The sequence below is a fragment of the Opisthocomus hoazin genome, chromosome 5 (genome assembly GCF_030867145.1).
Source record: "Opisthocomus hoazin isolate bOpiHoa1 chromosome 5, bOpiHoa1.hap1, whole genome shotgun sequence".
Classification (NCBI taxonomy): Eukaryota; Metazoa; Chordata; class Aves; order Opisthocomiformes; family Opisthocomidae; genus Opisthocomus; species Opisthocomus hoazin.
In genome coordinates this window covers 13,110,761-13,134,560 of record NC_134418.1, presented here as the reverse complement: position 1 = coordinate 13,134,560, position 23,800 = coordinate 13,110,761, and the positions used below count along the sequence as shown (strand labels likewise).

Below are 23,800 nucleotides of genomic sequence, written 5' to 3'. Positions count from 1 at the left end.
AAAAAAAAAAATAAAAATTGGAGAAACAGAAACACCCAACATTAAATACTTTCTGATTAAAGCAAGGCTGCTTTAATACTACAAGATAATCCAACTGATTTAATACAAAATAAAAATACCTCACACAAATCTGTACCATAAACAGCTACATCTTTTGGGAGCTATGGAATATTTAAGTGTTTGAGCACCAAGAAATGTAAAAAGTAGATCTGAGCATTCCAATATTACTTACTAATATCTACACTGCTTTAATTTTTTTTACTATTGCTAGCTGTATTGTTTAGTCCTTTCAACTGTGCAATTTTTTAGTGGAAGGATTATGATGAAGTTATGCGTTATGAACTGAAATAATTCTTGATTCAATAACTTCTCATTAGTTTACCTGAAATATAAAAATGCCATAAAACCCACAAAGCTATTTACATATTCTATAAAAGGATTAAATCTCAAAAACCCTAGAAACTGTGTAGTTTGAGTGGTATCAGGAGGAAAGACCTGGCAACCTGCAAGGAAGGCATCAGCATGAATTTCTACATTTTTTTTTTTTTTACAACAGGTTACACAGAAGAAAACTAGAGAATGCTGGCTTTCAGAACAAATAACCTTGCCTAACCACAGGAACCAGAACAGAATTAGAAAAAAAAAAATCACCATTATTTTTATTTTTTATTTAGCACTGGAGGAGAAGAGACAAATACGAGTGAGATATTGTTGCCCAGAACCATACCAGTAATACTGAAACCGAACTGTTAAAGGTGATTGTCAGGTGCTGGGTCTGAGACCAAATGAGAGAAGCTTTATCTGACACCAAGAAGCGGGTCGGCTGACAATTACACTACAGAGTTGAGATCTCTGCAGACCTTAAAGACTGGACTGTGCACGGGATGCCCAACTCCTGTTTACAGGAGGGATTGTTGAGAGAAAGAAACAAGTATCTCCACATAATCAGCAATATTTATCTGGGTAGTAAAACTCATTATTCTACTCAACACTATGAAACAGTCTTAGTGGAAACACTGATTTTGCGGCATGCTACAGTCTGCCCCTCCACCTGCTCCTTTGTGTTCCACAGACCACAACTGAACTCTTTCTTTCTTTATCTTGGGAGATGAAATACTTTATTTCCCCCTTCTGTCCAAGGGTACCTACCAAGACAGGTAGGAACAATTTTTTTAGGGATAGTCTAGCTGATATCCGCTGATGACATGAAAGTATATAGTGTGGAAAGCAGCATGAAATACAGAGGAGAATAAATGTCACCATATAGGGAACTGAGGATATAAAACCGCTTTACACCCCAATGAAGACTTACGCTATGTAGGAACTAGGAAGAAACACCTCCCTTTATGCAATGATTTAGGATGTGGAGATTTCCAGTGGAAAGCAGTGACTTTAACAGAGGCAAATACTGTCAGTACGCCCGTGCTGCAGGCAAAGGCTGCCAGCAATTCAAGGGCCATGCTTGCACGCGTGTTATTAGATCAACCACCAATTCGGATCCAGCCAGGCTGTGGAGCCAGCTGCTACGTAACCCCTCAACACTGAGAAGCAGCAACATGAGACTGGAAAAGTGGTCACGCACTGGTGATGCATAATAAAGTTATTCAGAAGCCAGCAGGCAAATGTGGGCTGTCAAGAAGAAACCTTGACACATGCACATGCCATTTGCTTTGGAGCAAGCTCAGACCTGACCTCTGCACAACCCTGATGCATCCTCAGCCTGGGAGAGGGAACACATTTATGATCCCTTTTGCCACATGTAAAAAAAATGGAGGTCCAGAAAGCAAAATAAATCAACAAACTGAATAACAGTACAACTGGCAAAATTACTGACCGCACATTTGAAGCAGGCTACTTCATACCACTGTAAAGGCTGGAAAATGGGCACCGGTACTTGCCACACACTTGGTATGAAAGCCTTCAGATAAACTCAAAACTGCCCAGGCACTAAAAAGAAATCACCATTTATTGCCAGCCATTGAGGACCTGGATGGACCTTGGATTTATTCAGGACAAAAGCGCTGACTATATGGGATGCTAAGACCATACTGAGCTGTGCAGGAGTGAAATACTAGCCTGAGTGTAGACAAGCAGAAGCTGAGAAGAATTCTTCATTTGACCTCAGCTCTGCATTGTAAGGTTATTAATCTCTCAGCTTGTCAGCCAGATCCTACAAAACCGGGAGCCAAACAATGTGAAGGAAGTCTAACAACATCTCTTTTCGGCTCCTGAGCACATCCGACAAAAGGCAGTGACCCAGCCAGGCAGACACCAAACTCAGCTCTCTGGAACGGAGTGATCCCATCAGTCCCACCCCACGGTGGGTAACAGGGCTGTGTGATGGGTGGCCGGCAGGGTCCCAGCCAGCCATTACCGAGGGCACCCAAGCCATTACAGCACATGCCTCTGGGACACTGGGGCTACCACGAAAAAAACAAAAGGAGTTGTCAAGAAATCAACAGGCAGAGTCAGACATGATGGGAGGCCCAGCAACCCCCAGCGACCCTGCACAGAGCCAAACTGGTAACCCACAGCTCCTGCTGCAGTGCGGCAGGGATGAGGGCAAGGAGGAGACGCCAGCAGAAGTGACTACCAGGTGGAGGATGAGTATAAGCACAGTGAAGCTTCTGTTTAAGACTAAGGGTTTAAGACTAAGAGCAACAGAAGCTACACACTTTGTACATGGTCCTCCAGGGAGTGGAGGTATATCTGACACAGCCTAAGCGTATGTCTGCTGACTCAGGGGTGAATGCCTAATGAAAGGTATCTCCGGAAAAGCAATTAGTATGTAGCGTATAGTGACTACAAACAGACTGCAGCCTCAGAAAGCACAGCCTGATGATGGGAAAGGGATCTGAACAGACTTGCTCGCATTTAAAGAATTAATCAGGGTGTACTATGGCTCCACAGTTTGATCTGAAGATTGTCTGGAGAGCATTTACACAGGAACCTCACCAGGAACTGAGATACCATTACACAAAATACAGCACACCTGAGTTCTGCTTAGATAACCCGATAGCTCCTTTACCTAAGCACCAGGAAGGTAAAGATGGCACTGAAGATGATCAAATGGGAACAGCAAGAAAGCAACACAGTGTATCAACTAAGCAGAGAACCCAGTTGGTTCTTGCATCTCTCTGATGGCAACGTCAGCCTGCAGCAGAATACAGGCATAAGCTTAAATCTCAGTTCTTGCCACTGTATTTCGTTAACATTTGAGATACTAAATAAAACTGAAAAGACTGGAGCACAGAACGCACCACTGAAAGGACCGATAGCTGCAACGAGTTACACCCAAACTCAATGGAAGACAGGAGCGGAAATAAATTCCAGACTACATGGAAGTAACAGCAGATCTGATGAAATAATTCAAAAGTGAAAAAGAATGAGCCACGAACAAACTCCCGATATTTCTGTATCATTCAGATTTTATAATAAAAGATTATTACACAGCCAGTTGGAAGCATCACTCAGACGAAACAACAGACTTGACTCATATCAAGCAAAGGGTCTGGGTGTACCAAGAAGAGAAATGGGGTTTAATTAACACTGGGGAACACTTTCATGTATACTACATGAGAAAGATGAATCTGAATTTTAAGCAGCATGGGTCCCTCAGTCAGAGGCAGTTATTGTAACTGCTCAAAGCACTGTCTGTGTTCCTCAGCAAAGACAAAATCACCTTCCAATTCCAGAAGTTAACAAGCTCATCCAGGTACGCAACATGACAGTGTCGACAAGACAAGGCAACACAGTGAGAAAAGTGTGGGCAACACCGTTTCCACCGGAACAACATTCTTTCAGGGCCTGAGCACTGCATCAAACGAAAACAAGAGAAGACTTTGGTACTTACTGGCCTAATTCCTCTCCCACGTGTTTCTGCACAGCACATTAACGAGCATGTTTAGGACAGCAAATAGGCTGGTCCCTAAGCGTCAGCACAGGGAGGGTGTTTTATGGACAGCTATAGCATACAAACAAGAAACCAAAAACCTGAGGCCACAAGTGCAAGCATGTTATGAAAAATGGTGGGACAATATCCTATCAAATCTGTGGCATTAGTAATTTAACAGCTTTCTTCTATGGAGGCCAAAGATCATCAGCATCTAGTAAAGCCAGACAAGAGGGCATACAGCTTCACAATAAAGCAGTTCAATCCTATGCTAAACCCGACCTGAGCTCATCCAGTCTAAATGTGAATTCCAGTTACAGGCAGTCAGGAACAGCTCAGTCCAGCCGCTTAGAAGAAGCTGAAGAAAACTTTGAAATATGGTGCACTGTTATAAAGGTATATTGTAAGTGAACTGAGAAGGAAATCACTTTAACTAAAACTTTTCTTTGATACCTCTTGCAAATGTGAAATAAATCACCAACAGTAAGGCACCAACTCCAGCCAGGGGAAATGGGAATGGCAACTACAGCGTCCTGCAAGACACGATCAACAAAAAGGAGGCTGCCAATATTTCTTTGTCCTTAATCCTTATGCAAACAGAATCATGTCCAGAAGACTGCCGTTCTGGTCACTCATGACTGACCTAGAACACGAACCTACAGCAGGTGCTTTGGAGAAATACTGATATGGGAACTAGTTCAACAGAATTAACCTACAGCTCAAAATGCAACTGACAGAGCCTTTCTTACACGCAATGGAGTGAAATGAAACCTGAGAGGAATATGATTGTGATTTCAAAGGTTATCTGAGGCACAGGTACTATGGTGAGGAAAAAAAGCTACTTAAACGCAAGGACAAAGGCTGGCAATGAGCACTGGGATGATGGAACAGCCTTTCAAATTGAAATAGTGGGTTGAAGACACCTAAGTGACAGCAAACAGATTTTTATAAGATTCTGAAAGATTTTTATAAGATTCACGGAAACTTGGTGGGATGAATCCCACGACTGGAATGTGGCTCTTGATGGCTACAGGCTGTTCAGAAGGGACAGGCGAGGAAGGAAGGGCGGGGGCGTTGCCCTTTACATCGAGAAAACACTACAGAGTGAAGAGCTGTCCCTGAAGAATAACCACGAGCAGGTCGAAAGCTTATGGGTAAGAATCGGAGAGAGAGGCAACAAAGGGAACCTACTGGTTGGTGTCTACTACAGGCCGCCAGATCAAGAGGAGCTGACAGACGAAGCGTTCACCCTCCAACTCCAGGAGGCTTCGTGCTCGCAGGCTCTCGTCCTACTGGGGGACTTCAACCACCCCGACATCTGCTGGAAAAGCAACACGGCAAGCTGTAGGCAATCCAGCAGGTTCCTAGAATGCATTGAAGACAACTTCTTAAGCCAGGTAATAAGCACCCCTACCCGAGGGGATGCGATACTAGACCTGGTGGTCACCAATGCGAGTGAGCTCGTTGGGGGTGTCAAGATCGGAGGCAGCCTGGGCTGCAGTGACCACGTGCTGGTGGAACTAACGCTACTGAGGGAAATGGGAATAACGAAGAGCATAGTCAGGACCCTAAATTTTAGGAGGGCAAATTTCCAGCTCTTCAGGGAGATAGTCAGAAGGACTCCCTGGGAAATGGTCCTCAGGGACAGGGGAACAGAACAGAGCTGGCAGGTCTTTAAGGATGTATTCCAGAGAGCGCAAGATCCCCAAGTGTAAGAAGTCGGGCAGAGAAGGGAAGAGACCAGCATGGCTGAGACAAGAGATGCTGGTCAAACTAAGGAAGAAGAGGGAACTGCACAGGCAGTGGAAGCAGGGACTGGCTTCCTGGGAAGAGTATAGGGAAGCTGCCCGGTTGTGTAGGGATGGGGTCAGGAAGGCCAAGGCACAGCTGGAGCTGAACTTGGCAAGGGATGCGAAAAATAACAAGAAGGGCTTCTACAGGTATGTCAGCCGGAAAAAGATGGTCAAAGAAAGCGCACCCCCGCTCATGAGCGAGACCGGCAAACTGGTAACAGCAGATGAGGAGAAAGCTGAGGTACTCAACAACTTTTTTGCCTCAGTCTTCACTGGCAACCTCTCTCCTCACCCCTCCCGAGTCGATGAATGGCATGAAGGAGACCAGGAGGGTAAAATCCCTCCAGCTGTAAGTGAAGACCAGGTTCGGGACCTCTTGCAGAACCTAAATGTACAGAAGTCCATGGGACCTGATGAGATGCATCCCAGAGTCCTGAGGGAACTGGCTGATGTAGTTGCCAAGCCACTCTCCATGATATTTGAAAAGTCATGGCAGTCAGGGGAAGTCCCCAGTGACTGGAAAAAGGAAAACATTGTGCCCCTTTTCAAAAAGGGTAGAAAGGAAGACCCTGGGAACTACCGACCTGTCAGCCTCACCTCTGTGCCTGGGAAGATCATGCAACAGATCCTCCTAGAAGATATGCTAAGGCACATGGAGGCCAGGGAGGTGATTCGAGATAGCCAGCATGGCTTCACCAAGGGCAAGTCCTGCCTCACCAACCTAGTGGCTTTTCTATGATGGTGTAACAACAAGGGTGGACAAGGGAAAACCTATGGATGCCATCTATCTGGATTTTTGTAAAGCCTTTGACACGGTCCCCCACAACATCCTTCTCTCTAAATTGCAGAGCCATGGATTTGATGGGTGGACCGTTCGGTGGATAAGGAATTGGTTGGATGGTCGCAGCCAAAGGGTAGTGGTCAACGGCTCAAAGTCCAGATGGAGACCAGTGACGAGTGGAGTTCCTCAGGGGTCCGTACTGGGACCGGTGCTGTTCAATATATTTATCAATGACATGGACAGCAACATCGAGTGTACCCTCAGCAAGTTTGCAGATGACACCAAGCTGAGTGGTACGGTCGAGACACCAGAAGGACGGGATATCATCCAGAGGGACCTGGACAAGCTGGAGAGGTGGGCCTGTGTGAACCTCATGAGGTTCAACAAGGCCAAGTGCAAGGTCCTCCACCTGGGTCGGGGTAATCCCCGCTATCAATACAGGCTGGGGGATGAAAGGATCGAGAGCAGCTCTGCTGAGAGGCACTTGGGGGTACTGATAGACGAAAGGCTGGACATGAGTCGGCAATGTGCGCTGGCAGCCCAGAGGGCCAACCGTGTCCTGGGCTGCATCAGGAGAAGCGTGGCCAGCAGGTCGAGAGATGTGATTCTGCCCCTCTACTCTGCTCTGGTGAGACCTCACCTGGAGTACTGCGTTCAGCTCTGGAGCCCTCAGCACAAGAAGGACATGGAACTGTTGGAGCGGGTCCAAAGGAGGGCTACAAAAATGATCCGAGGGCTGGAGTACCTCTGCTATGAGAACAGGCTGAGAGAGTTGGGCTTGTTCAGCCTGGAGAAGAGAAGGCTGCGGGGAGACCTGATTGCAGCATTTCAGTACTTAAAGGGAGCCTATAGGAAAGATGGGGACAGTCTTTTTAGTAGAGACAGCAGTGACAGGACGAGGGGTAATGGTTTTAAACTAAAACAGGGTAGGTTTAGGCTGGATATAAGGAAGAAATTCTTTACAATGAGGGTTGTGAAACACTGGAACGGGTTGCCCAGAGAGGTAGTGGAGGCCCCATCCCTGGAAACATTCAAGACCAGGTTGGACAGGGCTCTGAGCAACCTGATCTAGTTAGCAGTGTCCCTGCTCGCTGTGGGGGGGGTGGACTAGATGACCCCTAGGGGTCCCTTCCAACCCAAAACTTTCTATGATTCTATGATTCTATGAAAGGGTTAATACTTTATAATTGCCAGCAGTATGAGTGACTGAACTGAATAATCAAAAAGGCCCCTTTAGTTCTTCCTTTATCACAGAAGCCAGCTCTGAACAAAACAACTGTATTTTTGTCAAATTTATTTCTGTGGCTTTTAAAAATTTTCTGCAGAGAGAAAAACTCCAAGGCTAATACTATCTTAAGATTATCTTTTAAGAAGAACACAGAATAACAACTGCTTTTCAGTGGTAGAAGAAAAAGCCAGATGAAATAAAGATTCCTACGTACCCACCTGGCACATGAGCCCCTTGCTTTTGTTACGGCACTAGCCTGACTGCACATTTTAGAGGAATGTTTAAGACTGGCACTTTTTGGTTGTTGCTCAACGAATGATTAGTGTAACTGGTGACTTACCACCTTAACAATCTTTTTGACTTCAAGATGATTTTTTTTTTTTTTCTCCAAGGACACTGTCTTCTTTCAGTATTTTCTAATAAATACCTGAAAGTGTACCTGACAGGCAGCCAGATAAAGGGAGGCTGTCAAATTGCTTCTCCACAATAGGAAATGCATTTATATGAAACACTCCTACAGAGCGACTGTGTATGTTGCAGCAAAGGGTTAGAGGAAGATGACTCATCCTTTTGATTTATATCTACAGGGGTTCTGGCATCTTGCTGGACACTTGTTGCGGTTAAATAATTATTAAATTGTCAATATTCCAAGAAAAATAAAATATATACTCACTTTTACTGTGAAAATCATGCGAAATAGCTGTGAGCTGTTTGTGTTTGATTTTGTTGGATGGTACAGGGCACTGAAATCATCGACTGTCAGATGTAATATGACAACCAAATGCTTGAAGCCTAGAAGTATTTTGTCACTGTCATGCTGTGGATAATCTAAGACAGCAATCCTCAGGCACATCTGAGCAGCAGGACACACAGGATCGTATTCTCTTGCCTCAGTGGAAAATGCACTTCAATGCAACTTGGTGACAGTGCAATGACAAGATCCCAGGTGTTGAACGACCAGCAGCACTGTGAGGCACAGGCAGAGCACTGCCTCTACATTCCTCCAGACCCATCACCTAGCACTGTTTCTTGCCTGCCAAGAGCGGGAAAATATCATAAAAGTAGCTACTGATGCAGAGATGGGGAAAGTAGGTTAAAAGACACAAGCCCTCGCAGTAAGCAGGCTCAAGAGAGGTGAACCAACATGACTGTCTCTCAAACATGGTGATCTTCTCCTCTGCTGCCGACCCAGGCAGTGCTTCCCTAGCTGCTGGCACTGTATTCCTGCTGGCAAGGACATATTAAAGCACCCAGGCAAGGGGCGTTTCCATTCCGCAGGAGGGCTCTGAGTTGTCCTTCAACTCACATCCTTTATCTGCAGCTTTTGCTCTGCCGGCCATCTGAAGGAGCTGTACGCACAGGCTAAAGCAAGTATTTGTGCTTTTTAAGCCTGACAGAAAGTCTGCTAGACCACATGTAGGAAAGGGAATGCATACAGAAAAAGAGAATTACTAAGAGATCGCGTGCTTAGTGATTCACTTTATTCAAGTCTATGCAAGGTCCAATTTTGTCCCTCAATTTTAAGACCTGGTCCAAAGTCCACTGAGTCCAGGAAAAGTCTCCAGGCTTTCATGTGTTTTAATAACTGAAGACTTCAATTAAACTATTAACTGCGTGTTTCTAAATAAAATGAATTTTATACGCTTTGTTCATGGGCTGATGAATAACAAAACCGATACAAGATTTGGCCGCAGCAAGTATGCAGGTCTATTTACAGATTTACAAAGGAAACCTTGCACAGCACCTGCCCCCACATAATTCTGGCTCCTGGCACTGCTTTAAGGAGCATTGAATTCCTTCCCACCCACACATCTTTACATAAGTAAAAGCTTAAACATCAGTTCAGACTAAACATTTTTGAATGCAGAATCCCTTGAGTGCCATAAAAAGAAACAGTGGTGTAAACGAAACTTTAATTTCCATCACGCTCACTAACTGATGTGCTAAAAACACAGATTTTAAAAGAGTGCATAATTTATTTAAAGTTACTGATTCCCACTTCCAGTACAGTCCTGTGTTCCAGCAGCACATTGTGTTTCCGCCAGAGGCTGAGACCACCACTTCATGCTATTCAGCAAGTGGAAAAAGTTTCTCTCCTGAACGGCTGACAGAAAAGACAAGTTGCCATACAACAGGACTTCCAACCTGCCATGTGAAGAAGGGCAACCTGGAGCAGAACTTCCCAGCCTCTGGTGAGCCCAGGGGACTTCTTCCACTTGACTAGGAAAGCACGGTCTGTGAAAAGGGGCTAGGAAAGGTAGCTCGGTGTCACTGAGCAACGTAATTACATACAGACTGGCATCATCAGCTACAAATTCTTAGGAGTCCATTGTTTAAGGATAGGGTGAAAATGACCATGCAGGAGCATTAATTAAAACAAAGATAATATGACTGTTTCTGACCATATCTAATAATAATGAGGCACTGACAAATAGGCATCTAACAGAAAAAGGTTTCCAGAAAACAGCTAATGATCAATTGTATTAGTTCAAACTGACTTTGGGTGAAGTTTCTGAACAGTCAGACCGGGGTTTGAGCTTGCCCCAGTGTTCAAAGGTCAAGAAGCTGACGGTTTTGTCCTTCCCTCCTGACTCCACCTGTTTTTTTGCAGGATGACAGCAGTCTGTCATCTTTTTCACAAATTACGATGCGCTACCACCTTAAAAAAGTACCACTCATAATCCGTATTTGGATAATGCAAGACAACGAGAGGCCTGGGACATTTCCTGGCTGATCTCAAAGTGGCACCGACGCCAGAAAGGGAGGTGAGAACCACCACTGCCTGACAGCAGCAACAGAACTGCAGAAAAACTGGCAAAAATCAGCCTCCGCTACTATGGAAAAACCAGCTCAGCTCGGTGACTTCGCCGAGATAAAAGCGTCCGCAGCGTTACAGGCAGCTCAGAGTGCAGGGCCATGTCCAAACTCCAGTTTGCCAGGCTCAACATGGGAAGACCATGCTCCAGACCAGCCAGCTCTAACTATGCCAACTTCCATGCTAATTCCCACTGTATCTCACAGAAATATTTCTGTTACTCCAAAATCCAAACTGAACTACTGCAAAAAACAGTGTTGACCTCCTGGACCTAATTCATACTTCACACCATTTCACTGGCTGCAGCTGTACCAACTTTAAGGGGATTTACACATTAGTGCATGAGAAAGGAAAAGTAGGTCATTTGTCTTTAGAAAAACAACCTGAATCTTCATAGCCAATTTATTATACTGAACCTATACAAATATGAAAGAACGAGGTTCCCAATTGGTTTCAGTTTATGATGCTAGCACCTGAAGTCTGCATTTCAAAGGCATGTGCATTTTGCATAATATTATTGCCTCTCATCAACCCCTTCCCTTGTAACTTTTGCTACATGCATCTTGAATTAAAGAAAAATAATCATTTTCAGGCACTGTTAACCATGAAATAGGTTCTCCAGGTTTCACTGCATATTAATAAGAAAGATCATTTTGCATCTATTCAAATCTTGCATAACTATTTTATAGCATCCTTTGTAGTTGAATTTTGCTACAGTGTATATACCAACTCTGGATATGAATGTTTTTAGCATAAACACTCCCTTCCTATAATGATTCCAGCATATCTTATTACATTAGGTAGAACTAAAAGTAAAAAAAAAAAAATCTATAATTTTGTGCAGGTCACAAACCAAAAGCTGACAGCGCTTAGGGAGAAACCATGATTAAGGTATTCTACATAATACATGTTTGTTGGGGTTTTTCACTTTGTTCCGCAGGACATAGCATTATTCACCATCAAATAAAGGTTGTTGTGAAAGGCTGGACAAGAGTTTGATCTGATAAATGAGTAATTATGTTCATCAGGTGCTACTGACTTACACATCATGTAGAACTGGGCACAAATGCGGTACAGAGTAACACAGTAGAATGAAGTAGAACATCAGTCACCCAGTTGCTCTGCCCCCGTAAGCTGCATCTATAATTCCTGCTTCAGCCAGTAAACACAGGTCTCCATGGATTGCCCTTCTCACTAGGCACAAAATTTTCCACAAATGAATAAAAAGACGGGTAATTTATCAGCACTTAGGCTAAGACCACGTTGACCTTTCAACAAGCTAAACCATGACACTTCTCTAAAAAAAATGTTGAAAATGTTTTCTTCAAATCTACTGTGAAATCAGTTACAGAGGAGAATTAAAACCCATTTATAGTTTATTCTGTAACAAGACAGCTGCTCCCAACTGGAGGAATTGAATTACAGATCTCAAACAGTATTTTTGCTATAAACATCCCCGAGAACATACAATTCTACTTGTTCTGCAGGGGATTTTCTACCCAGAGACTGAGCACAGAAGGGCACTAAAGACTTTATAAAAAAAGGAAGTATCTTTCCTTCATTTTAAAACTCCGTGCTTTCATTTTTCCGCTGTCAAGAGGGAGTCTTCTCATAAGACTTGCTCCAGGGAAAGCTGATCCTTAAAATCCTTGAAAAGTGGCTGGGACCTGTGGGCTTGGCCAGGCGAACCTCCAACACATGGCAGATCAGCCTTTGAAGTTAAGTTGCTGAGGCTTTTGCCACGTGAATTTTGAAAATCACTAAAGACTGATTCCACATCCTTTGCAGGTGACCTGTTCTGAACTTACATCACCACAGGGAATTCTTTGCTTTCTCTTCTGCAAGTTGAACCCAATTCCCTCAACCAGAGCAGAGCTGAGAGGAATAATCATCTCCCTGGACCTGCAGGCTCCTTTCCCTGGTAAACATTTCTGTTAGTGCTTATCACAAATACATTCTCTCTTATATATATTTATATATTTAAATTAACACTCACCAGCCACTGCTGAGGTATTTCTGGCAGAGGCATTTGAGGAGGCGCTGGCAAACTATTGGCAACTTCTTGCTTCTGTACATGTTCTTTTATTTCAAAACCTGTGGAAAAGCAACAGACACCACTTAACACTTTGGTGGATGCACATGGGATGCTTTTTTCACACATGGGCACCACGTCTGACTGTCGCACACTGAAATCTGGCACGCAGTGCTGCTCGCAACCTAGCTCCCAAGAACAGTTACCGAGGCAGGACTGGAAGAATGCTGGGAATTCAGGAATTTAATCAAGCAGAACAAACACATACTTACTTTATATGATAATGACATATATGCTATTTGGATCAACATATACCAGACACAGAAAAAATTTTCAGGAAATCATTCTGAACTACCTATCCATCTGGAACGGAAAGACTTGAACAGCTAAAATTCAAACACGCTGCCAGGCGTCTACCATACAGACAAAACCATTTATGGGGGGAAGATACCACAGCTGTGAATGCAACATTGGCACCGAACAGTGAATAAAACACGGGCAGCCTGTGGGCAGTATGTGGCTGGCTGCCTTTTACCAGCAGAGATGAATAACAGTTGTTCCCATGGCACATTTTGGATGGGCAAGGCCATCATGCAGAAATGAGTCCAAAACCACCTTTCATACCAAAAGAGTGGGAAGAGGTCAGAAGAAGAGGCCCTGCCACTCTCCCATCCCTGCAGCAGTGGTGACAGCTATTCAGCCAAGCTCACAGCACCCATGTTCCCCAGGCTCCCAGCTGCCCCCACCGCCTCTGACCAAGGAGCCGTGGTGTGAAGTCCTGGGAGATGCAGGATGCTACAACCCCAACCTGGAGCAGGCTGCTGCTGGGGATCATTGCCCTAACCAGCACACCATTAACAGAACTGCACACTGAGCATGTTTTCCCACCGTTTCCTTCTTCCTCCCATTTTTTTAAGCAATCCCACAATTTCCCAGGTGAATTTGAAAAGGGAAAAGGAACCAAACATAAAAGCTGCTTTGAGGGTCCTTTGTATCACTGCTGCATTTCCTTCCCACGAAAAAAGAGGACTGACCCACTCGTTCTGAGTTTTTGGCACAATAATTTAAATCCCAGTTGAACTCGCTTCATAGGAACATGATATTGTTTATTTTTCTAAATATCAAAAGGGAGGTTAGGGTGCATCTCCTCAATGTTCTGGCAAAAATTCAGTCAATGGATTGTACCCTGCTTACCCCTAAAGTGAATTTAGCTCCTAGTGTTTAGTTTAGCTTTTAAAATACATATTTACATAGTCAAAAGGATGTCTTTTGGTCAAGATCATATAATTCTCAAAAATGTAATCAATGATGAAATGTTTCTTGTCATAATAACCCAGTCCCACTGGCTGTGAAGTCATGGATTGAAAACAACACTGATAAAATAAACTGTCTTTAAGGGCCACAGATTCTTCTTTCTTCCTACAAATCAGGAGGGGGATTATTCTTGGGAAACGTTCCTTTTTTTTTTTTTCAGTATAACTTTCACTTGTTCCTCTTTGTGTAGGATGAATCCATACTATGACTGCTATCCACATCCAAGTCTCCCATGCTTGCCATAACAACCAAAAGTCAAATATGAGGGGCTTTTTATGGAAAAAAAAAGTATTCCAAGTGAACTCTACTGACTCTATAAAACTAGATTTTCCCCAGTCTTAAACTATGTGTGTTTAAGCAAGAACCTGCTCTAATTTCTTTTCTTCTACTAAATTACACAGCAAAGTCAGCATTATAGGTTACGGCACCAGATCCCTTTAAGGAAAACAGGCAATCATTACAGTCATATTAAATGACTAAATCCACCATTAGCTCTTACTCCAAAATAAACTGTTTGTGTCTTTGTTTTTTAGAAGAAAAGTTGAGTTTCAGAAGGAAAAGCCAAGTGTTTTGTTCATACCTACAATCCATTGGGCATGCCAAGGCTCAGGAAGAAAACCAAAGTTTATAGTTTTGCCAGCTATTCAGAGTAACCACTGATTTGTACATGAGGCAGGTCGAGGCCAGGCAGCTATGACCTGAAGAATACATCTGCCTGGCCCAGTTCTCTCTGCTTGATAGATGTGTAATGAGGAAAACAGTGTGCATTTGGGAGATGTAGCAAAACAAGGCAAAAGATTTCTAAAGAATTCCCCAAGTAAGAACTTACTGAGTTTAAAGTGTTTTACTAAAAGCCAACAAGCCCATTACAATAATTTCCACACCTTTACAAACATCATTGTCCATTTCCAGATGTTCTAAAGAACCCAGCCAGTTCCCAGTTGCACAGATCCTTCATTACTGTTCCCCATTGATCTTAAATGGTTTTCTCCGGCAATCGAAATATCCTGTTGGATTCACACAGTTGATTTTCACAAATGCATACAAAGAGTTTGAACTCAGCGTAGTCCTCAGGCCTCTTAAACCATGCCAGCGACCCAAGAGCTCTCATGGAGTTATGTGGGTGGAGTAAAACAACATTTTGAAAAACAGACTCTGAATGACAGTTCAGCTTAGTTACAGAGCACTGTGGGTTTACGCATCTTTTATTGCTTATGATTTTAATGAAGAGATGAATAGTTTCAAAGGGATGGGAGTCCTGAATGTTCTAACAGATAAAAAAAGCAGCAGGGTCAGTTCCAGTGAAGTCCGTGACTCCCCGGGCAGTTCCACGCACCCCTGGAGCCAGCACGGGATGGCTGAGCTCCCAAGGAGGAGCAGAGCTCCTCTCCTCCCCTGCCTTGCTCCCGGCCCCACATCAACCCCTGCCTTCTGCCAGCGCAAGCCTGTGTGTGGCCTCAGGTTGAACCAGACCAGTGAAGTGACGCTGGTTAGGACTAAACCAGCAAAATAAAGCAAATAACGCTTGTGCTAGCAGAAAGGGAGCTGCAGTACATCATCAGCAAGAATGAGTAGCCTGGGGAGAGAAACAGGATGCTTTTTTTAGAGGCTGTGCTGGCTTAAACTCTATTTAAACTGCAGTTCCATAAAGTAGACTTTATAGACTTATAAAGCATAGTTCTATGACCTCTTGCTTAACTGAACTATGGGATTTCCTTGAATTAATTCTTGTTTGAACTACAGCGTATCATTTAGCAAAATATTCTATCTTGATAAAATTCCAGCAATGGCATGCAGACCTTAGAAAATTCTTACATCAGTTCATAGCTTCAATGCTCAAAACATGTGCTTTATTTCCACTTTGAAACAAACATTCTGCCATTGCACATTGCTTTTTGTTGTGTAAGTCTAAGAGCTCCTTCTCAGTCATTCCTCTCCTACATCAAGTTTAATTATGATACTTCATTTTGGATAATCTGAAGGCATATTTCTGGATATTTTAATCACTTTTATGACTTTTCTTTGAAATGTCTAAATTTTATCTCCTTGAATGTACGTACTAGATGTGGGTATAATGTTCCAGTAACAACTGCACTGAACCAAGTTCCACCACTCAATATATGGATCTCCTATGGATCTTGTTAATGGATGGATGTTGTAATAGGATGTAATGGATTTTGTCATAGATCCTGTAATAGGCTTTAAAACCTAAACAGTAGGTGTGAAATGTAGATGGCTGTGGTCCTTGAGTCTTTTTATCCTTGGCCACATCTATAATCATCAATTAAACACATCTGGGAAGGTGCTCTGGTACGGAGAAATTCATACCCATATGGTTAAATTCTCTCACCCCTCAAAACCAGGGTGGAGGGTGATGATTTTGACTTGTCAGTTGGGAACAGACCTTTGCCCGTACCAACTCCCAAATCATGCCTAGGAACTGATGGAGGAGACAAGTCAGCTCAGGGCAAACCCACGCCAAGTAATTTTAACAGTGTAAATAACTGAGTTCCAGGGTCCAGAAATGTACCCAGCACTGTTGAATTTAGTAGTAGAGCTGTAGCTTTTGTGTCTGGAAACCATCCACAGTCCAGAAGAAAAGGATACGACAACACTTCCCTGTGTTTGCGAAGCTGGCAACAGAATGTTGTCCGACTTCTTGAGGAAGTCAAATGTTTTTCTTAATAAATCTAGTTGAAAATTTTACAAGAAGAACATGCAGTGTCAGATCAACATTGTTGAGGCTATGCTGAACTCCTGTTTCTAAACATATCAAATTGCAGGTTCTCACCTAAAGATTTTGGTTTGGGGGAGTTTGGTGTATTTTGATTGGCTTTTGGAGCATGAAGGCTCCTTTCACAATATGTGAAATTGGTACCTGCCTCCTTCTTTCAGTAGTGAAGTAAAAATATAGGTCTTAATAGGATGGGTCTTTAAGAATGTCAAAATGGAAAGGAGGACAATCATTATTTTCAAGTTGATCTCCTTGGACTTGAATCCTGTGGCAAAAACGGTTTCTTTACTTAAAGGGGGAAACACTGCATCAAACAAGACCATATATTTTTAGTACCGGAGAAGAAAGAAATAATGAGAAATGCAACTGCTCTCAATGTGGTATTTTTCTTCAACACACTCTGGTATTTTTCAAAAATCTAAACACTGATGGTTTACACTGACAGTATTTCTGTCAAACGTAGGAGAGATAGAGGTCTTACAGCCCCAATGCCACTTCATACAGAAAGGTGCTGTAATGAAATATATGAGTACTGTTAAAAAAATGTAGTGAGGAATATTCTTCGCATAAGCTCTGTGGAAACGTTGCTGCACACACAGAATCATTTATATTACATTCAGTTCGATAATCTTGACGGAGACGAAAGTGATTGTACAATCAAAATGGTTTTAGATAGGAAGAAAAGGGGAAAATGAGTATTCGTCTAATTGCAAAACACAAATCAAACATGCTGACAGCCATTTCCTAGCTCTGACCTGGCACTCCTGTATTAGCCATGCACCAACTGAATGCCAAGCCTTTGGATGGACTTGGGTCGTTTGACAGAGATGCAGCATGCAGCACCCACGCATCCATAAAATGGTGCTGTGGCCAGCACTCCCTGACACAGTATTACTTTTCCATCAAAACTCATAAATACCTTTGCTGCCACAAATAAAATGAAGTAACCACTATATCAGGAGAAGTGAAAACATTCTATCTATCTAGCACGTAATCTTGTGGCTGGATTCCCCCATGTGCACCCAAGATACTTCCAGTATGCCTTTTGCTGTATTTTATTGCTGAATATGAAAGCAAGCATTCAGGAAAGCTACATTTTGGCTTCACCCTGTCTCTCTGCCTTGCTTTAATTCAGGGCTTGTCTTTAGCCCTTAAAACTATTTCACTAAGCACAGACTTATTCTGTGCATTCTGCAAGTGAGAAAACCCACCGCTGACACTGACCTTTTGATGACTGTATCCTCAGGAGAATGTTAGTTATTACTGCCTTCTTCTCCCTGACAGTGGAAGTTAGATATTCATGGTCCAGAAGTTCAAGAAACAAGCGCAGCTCAACTATTAACTCTTCCATGGCTGAAAGACAAAAAAAAGATAATGACTTTTTCTAAAAAGTCCCATTAGAAAAACCACAGAGTTAATTCTCATTTCTTCACATTCTTAAGTTATTTTCTAGCATTTCTTAAACATGTATGGTCCTCTTTGCTGGAAACAGACTGCTCATGAGTAAAACCAAAAGAATAGTCCACTAGTGTGGACTACTGGCATTTGTAGCAGTTATCTCAAAATTGAGGCAGAAAAGACAATTCTTCTCACATACCAATTGATATTTTCATAAACCTTTAGGGAAAGTCTCTCTTTCCCTTATCTTATTTCTTCTGTTTGCTGTGCGGAAAAAAGAGCAGGTATTGTGTTTTTACAGTGATTCGTGTTTTGTATAACTTCCAAAGACAAGCTCCTAACCCATCGCATGATTTCTTATTACTCCCCAGATTCCTGATGATGCACTTCATATTTCATCGTTTTTCTACTATTCCAGATCTCAAGGCTTTCCAATTCCTTCTACAAAGATGACATTCCTTCTCTGTATTCTCAATGTTTCTCAATGTTTTTATCAACAAACTTTACAAGCCCATGTCTACTTTATTTCCTTTTAAATTACCTCTAAATTCTTGCATTGTCTTAATAACTGCAGTAGCTCAGAACATACATTTTTTTGTTACAGCCTAATCATATGATACCTATTCAGTAGGGTTATGAGAAGCCCGTGGTATTGAAGCTCATTTTCATGCTTCAGTTCTCTCATAACTCTGAGATCCTCTGGTCCCTTCGCTTAAGTGGTCTTACTATTACTAGTTTAAGTTTCATCTTGGATAGAATAGTTCACATTCCCATTCCTTCCATAGCTATCTGATGAGATTATCCTTATTAAAAGACGAGGAGAAATATCCATTTCATTTCAGGGCCGCACCTAGGATTCATCTCAGTGCTATCTTCATTCCAAAATGCCTCTACTTAAATTCTTCTCTACTTATTCACATTTGTTTTTACAGTTTTTTCAAGGCCTAACAGGGCGACTGTTGCTAAGCCTCTTCAGATCTCTAAAAAGTACATTGTTTGCTGCTTGCCGCCTTACGAGCTCTTCCCTACTCCTAAAACCTTTTCCGATATGGTTGTTTACCCAAGTGAAACTGGAATCCTTTCTTCCATTTCTGAGAACATGTCTGGATGTTTAAACAAGCCTTGGTCTAGATGCATTTGTTTTATCTGACACTTGAGCACAGCACCATGCAGGGAAACCCGCAGATGCCAGCTACAGCCCTACAAGGGGCTGCTGGCCTCTTCTTGTCTCCAGTGAATGTGGATTTTCCCATTTATTTGCAGACTGTACCTGCCAGCACGCTCTGGCTACCCTGGCAAGCAGCTGTCTAGAAATCCATCAGAAATCCAAAGTATTCCACAAAAACCATATTGCTTATGGTTTATGTTATGGAACAACAGACATGCATACAGCTTTCTGAAGCAAAAAGGTATAGGTTCAGATTTGCAATGCGGTAAGTAATCACAAGAGTCAAGGAGGGACAAAGAAAGAAGACCTATGACCTAAAAAAGTAAAACACAACCCAAATAATCAGCCCTTAGTTATTTTTTAAATGACACACTTTAGAATATATGTATTCCGTTAAAAGTACAGTGGTCTCTTGCTTTTAAGTATTCTTTGAGTATAACCTATATTACTACTGTTGTTATGAGCTTTAATTATAGAATATACAAATCTTTTAATATTTACTTTATTATAATACATGCATTTCAAAAACCATCATTACCATAGAATCTATGCCGTCATTGTGAAATCTAATGAGTATACAGTACGAGAAATGTCTATTTTTCAAGCACTTCTTCTACAGCCATATAAATTACTGTCAGTAATTGCATATATTACTGCACTAAAATTTCTTTGCAATGACATGTTTTCTGGACTCTTTTAGGCAAGGGACTGTAAATAAGCTGAAAGGGAGCGCTCTCTTCTTCTCTTCACTAGGGAATACCCTGTGCCACAGTAATCCCATTTTTTTGCCGAGAACCTTCACTTCTGGGAGGGAAGAGAGAAAAAAGGAGGAAAGCAACAGCTACCATGGATGTGCACAGGGCGCATAACTGTTTTCAGTTATTAAAAATGATAAGACCCTTGTATTCAGGAGCTTACAATCTAATGTAAACAGAAAGATTGCAAAATGAGAAATGAAAACCGACCAAGAAGGAGTTATGAGGCAAAGAGACAGGGAAGCAAGAGGAGATAGGAAAACGCTGCTGGAGAGACTCCTGGGAGCTGGCATCAGCCCAAACCTCTCCCGAGGCCTCTTCACATAAACATGTGGCCTCCTCCTCCCCCTCTTCTTCTTCTTCCTCCTCCTCCACCTCCTCTTCCTCCTCCTCCATGCCTTTGGAGATCTGCATTTCAGTCACTGGTGACCACAGCCCCTTGACCTACAATGACCAAGCCGCCAATGTTACTGGAAGCAGTTCAACTGTACCCAGCACAGGATTTTTAAAAAAAGTCTTGGTTAGGACCGACAGAGGATGACAAGATGAAGCTCACACCAGTGAGACAATGCTTAAAAAATCTTGAAACCACTGCCTTAGTAACACATTTACCGTCACTGCATTTGGCTTGGTGTCCAGCACTGTGGTTCGAAAATCTAATAGTGGATTATAAAGGAACACAGAGCCTGAGAAGACTTGTTCTTCCTGCCTTTGTAAGCTTACAAGTAGATGACACTGACTTCAAGCAAGCAGTCATAAAAGCTAGTTTCTAATGTTAGTACAACACAATAAAATCATTAGCAGCTGTTAGGCATAAAGACATTGCTTCTCTTCTTTTTCTACCAGAATTAAACTGGGGTTGTATTTTCTTTTGTTAATAGCACCACAAACATCAAAGTGCGAAGGAAGTAAGTCCCAAATTTCACTTATTATATCTGCAATGATGTCAAACATCCAAAAAGAAAGAAGGCAAACACTGTTCCAAGTTAATAAGAAACACTCTTTCCACGTATCTTAAAAATGCACTTTTCTATTTTAATACTTTTGCTGCTTAAGCAGAGAACAGAAATACTGCCATGGAGTGCATTTAAAGTATTAAAAATAAGGAACTGAAACTCCTTTTTCTAAGATGGCAACAAATAAACTTGTGTGTACTCAGGAAAAAACAAGTTTGCCTGTTGTCAATCCTTGGCGTATTTTCTGGATTGAAGAATCTTCTTTTCTCCTTCCTAGAAAAGTAGTGATGTGCTCACAAAAAGTAATGGAACTGAATAATAGAAAATCCACATAATGCATATTTTCAGTAAGCAATCATTACTTCTGAAATGGAGAATAAAAATGAGAGGGTGATGCAAGTCCCAAAGAAAAACATACTCCTCCAGTGAGAGATTACCCTTGGAAATCTGACATCACCACAAAATAAGACAAATAATCAGAAGGCTTTCAAAAAGGGGCCAATTTATTTGACAGTTTTGGCTGTATTCTCATTGCCAAAGGAATTACTCGTAAGTGGCAGGTGGTGAAAGGCAGGGTGGGGCCTAGGGATGGTAATCACAACAGTAAGCAGATTTTAGCTCGACTGAGAAGCAAAATCGCATTCCATATTAAATGATGAGAGGCCCATTTGATGCTCAATAGGAATTATAGACCTCTAATGGGCTGCTGCAATTGCCATGCACAAATAAAAAAACAATGATACATCCAGAAGGGTTTCCAAGACTGGCTCTGAAGGGCTTTAAAGTTTTTCAAATGACAGCACATAAAAACGATATACACAAGCCAGCAACAGAATACACCAAGGTAAAAATAATCAGTAAAAGGCAATTACATCACACTGTAGTTTTTATTCCAAACCAGAACTAAAACCAACTGGGACTGAAAGAACATGATGATGCAATTATCCCAAATCTACATTTATGGGTACTAGGTCTATAACCATTTTTTTTAAGAATACAAAGTTTAACCTTCCAAATGATAAAAAAAAAATGTAGGAGCAGTGCCATATCACACACGTGATTTCAAGGTTGCTTAAAGCAGAAGAAACACAAGGATGAGCTCATTAAAAGAATGTTCAAATGGTTTTTTTGGTCACTCACAGCAATTACAGTATCTGTTAACCTTGACAAACCACAAATGACCTGAAAGTGTTTTCCAGTTGACTAATATCTGCTGAAGAACTTTTAAAGAAAAAGACAGACAAATCCAGGAAGGATGACAAGAAGTATTTTCATTAATTATTGTCTTGTCCACATAATACAAACCCCACACAAAGTAAATGCTCTTCCATGCTTGCACGTCTATTATAAATGAATGTATACAAATACGATAGTATACAAATCTGTCATAGAAATATGAATCAAAATTGAGCTTCAAAGTTTTAGAAGATCCTCTTGACCAGTTCCTTGCACATTGCTGCAACAAATTTTTCTGGGCTTAAATCTTCCGTTCTCCATTTAGTTTCTCATTTACAGTTAAAGGCCAGAACAGACCATGTCAATGAGACCCACTAGAAGAAATAATCTAATCTGACTTTCTGTAAAACATGGGCCAGAGACTTTCATCTAGCTACTCCTCTGTTAGTGGAGAGACTTGTATTTACCTAAAGCACATCTTCCAGGAAAGCAAAAAATCTATGTCAGCGTTCTGAGCCCTGCTTTCCCTGGGGAGGGGGGCAATCCCATTTAACTTCCTTAACCAAATTTGATTGGATTTACGGATAAAATTGATGCCAACCTTCAAGCTATATATAAAAATCAGGTATTGATAATAGGTATGCTTCAATCCAACTGCAACCCAATACTAGCTTGTACACACACATGGACGTGCACACACACACAAGCGCGATATTTGGTAACCACTAAGAGGTTTTAAAAGTGGATGTCTCAGCCTTAACCTTGCCTTTATGGTCGCTTATTGCAAGGCTATACTAAATGAAATACATACCTAATCCTATAATAGTATTTATTCTCCGAAAATGCTGCAGTTTTGGCCTACATAAAAAAGATGTTCTCCAGCTCATACACCGCATGGGCCAATTTCAATGCAGCTATGTTCTCACCACTTAGACATTTAAGCCTCCATATTCTGCTAGAAGTATGATACATTGGGACTTTCTTCAGAAAAAAATTAAAGCTGGTGATGGCTGGCCTGGCTGAATGAATAAAAATAGTTCTGTTTCAAAATCTGATTAAACCATACTAAGATCCAATGTGTAGAAACTTCTTGAAACATACAGAGTCTCCCATCCTGCCAAAAAAGCGTCATTGGCATTTGGGTACAGAAGCAACAGTGGAGAAGCCAGACATATGATCTAGTTTTGAATCAAAAACAGAGCATGCACTGCATGTTTATACCCATTTCTCTTGAAATAGTGTCATCATCCTTAGTTTTAGATGTCGTCATTTGAATATTTTATTAAAAATCTCATAACAGAATACCGCTGGGGAAACCATGTCTGTATTTTATAAAGACATAAATATCAGAGACATTACGAAGACTGTAGAGCCACAAGGAGACAAAAATCTTTAAACTATGAAGAAAAACACAAAATCACTTTGACTTGCTTCCACTCAATCCTATAACGTAGTTACAAAAATCCAGTAATTAATGAAAAAGTTCCATTCATGACTACATTAGCATTATCTAGCAAAAGACACTTGCACAGAAATGTGCAAAACTGGAAGCAGGCAGCAATAACATATTTAGGACCAGGAAAAATTTTTACCTTCTTCAAGACGCTACCAGAAACTAGCTGCCATATTCGAAAACTCTGTTCAAATCCCACCCACCAAGAAACGAAAAGGCACACTGTCTGAAGGACACGGAGTGCAAAGAGGTCGCTAGAAGAGTTTTCTCATGGTTGCACCGGCCCTTCTTTGCTGTCCTGTTAA

The 23,800-nt window shown here is 41.9% G+C and overlaps 1 protein-coding gene across 3 annotated transcripts in view; it reads right to left on the bottom strand.

Annotated features, from left to right (window-relative positions):
- The window catches only part of AFAP1 (actin filament associated protein 1), a 125,040-nt gene that overhangs the window by 48,033 nt on the left and 53,207 nt on the right, over positions 1 to 23,800 (bottom strand). For all 3 annotated transcript variants that reach the window (XM_075420453.1, XM_075420455.1, XM_075420454.1), the window contains exons 2-3: positions 17,814 to 17,942; positions 12,506 to 12,603 (exon numbers count right to left, since the gene is read on the bottom strand). In XM_075420453.1, the coding sequence (XP_075276568.1) occupies positions 12,506 to 12,603; positions 17,814 to 17,940 (225 nt within the window). In that variant the 5' untranslated portion in view covers positions 17,941 to 17,942. The remainder of the gene's footprint in view (positions 1 to 12,505; positions 12,604 to 17,813; positions 17,943 to 23,800) is intronic.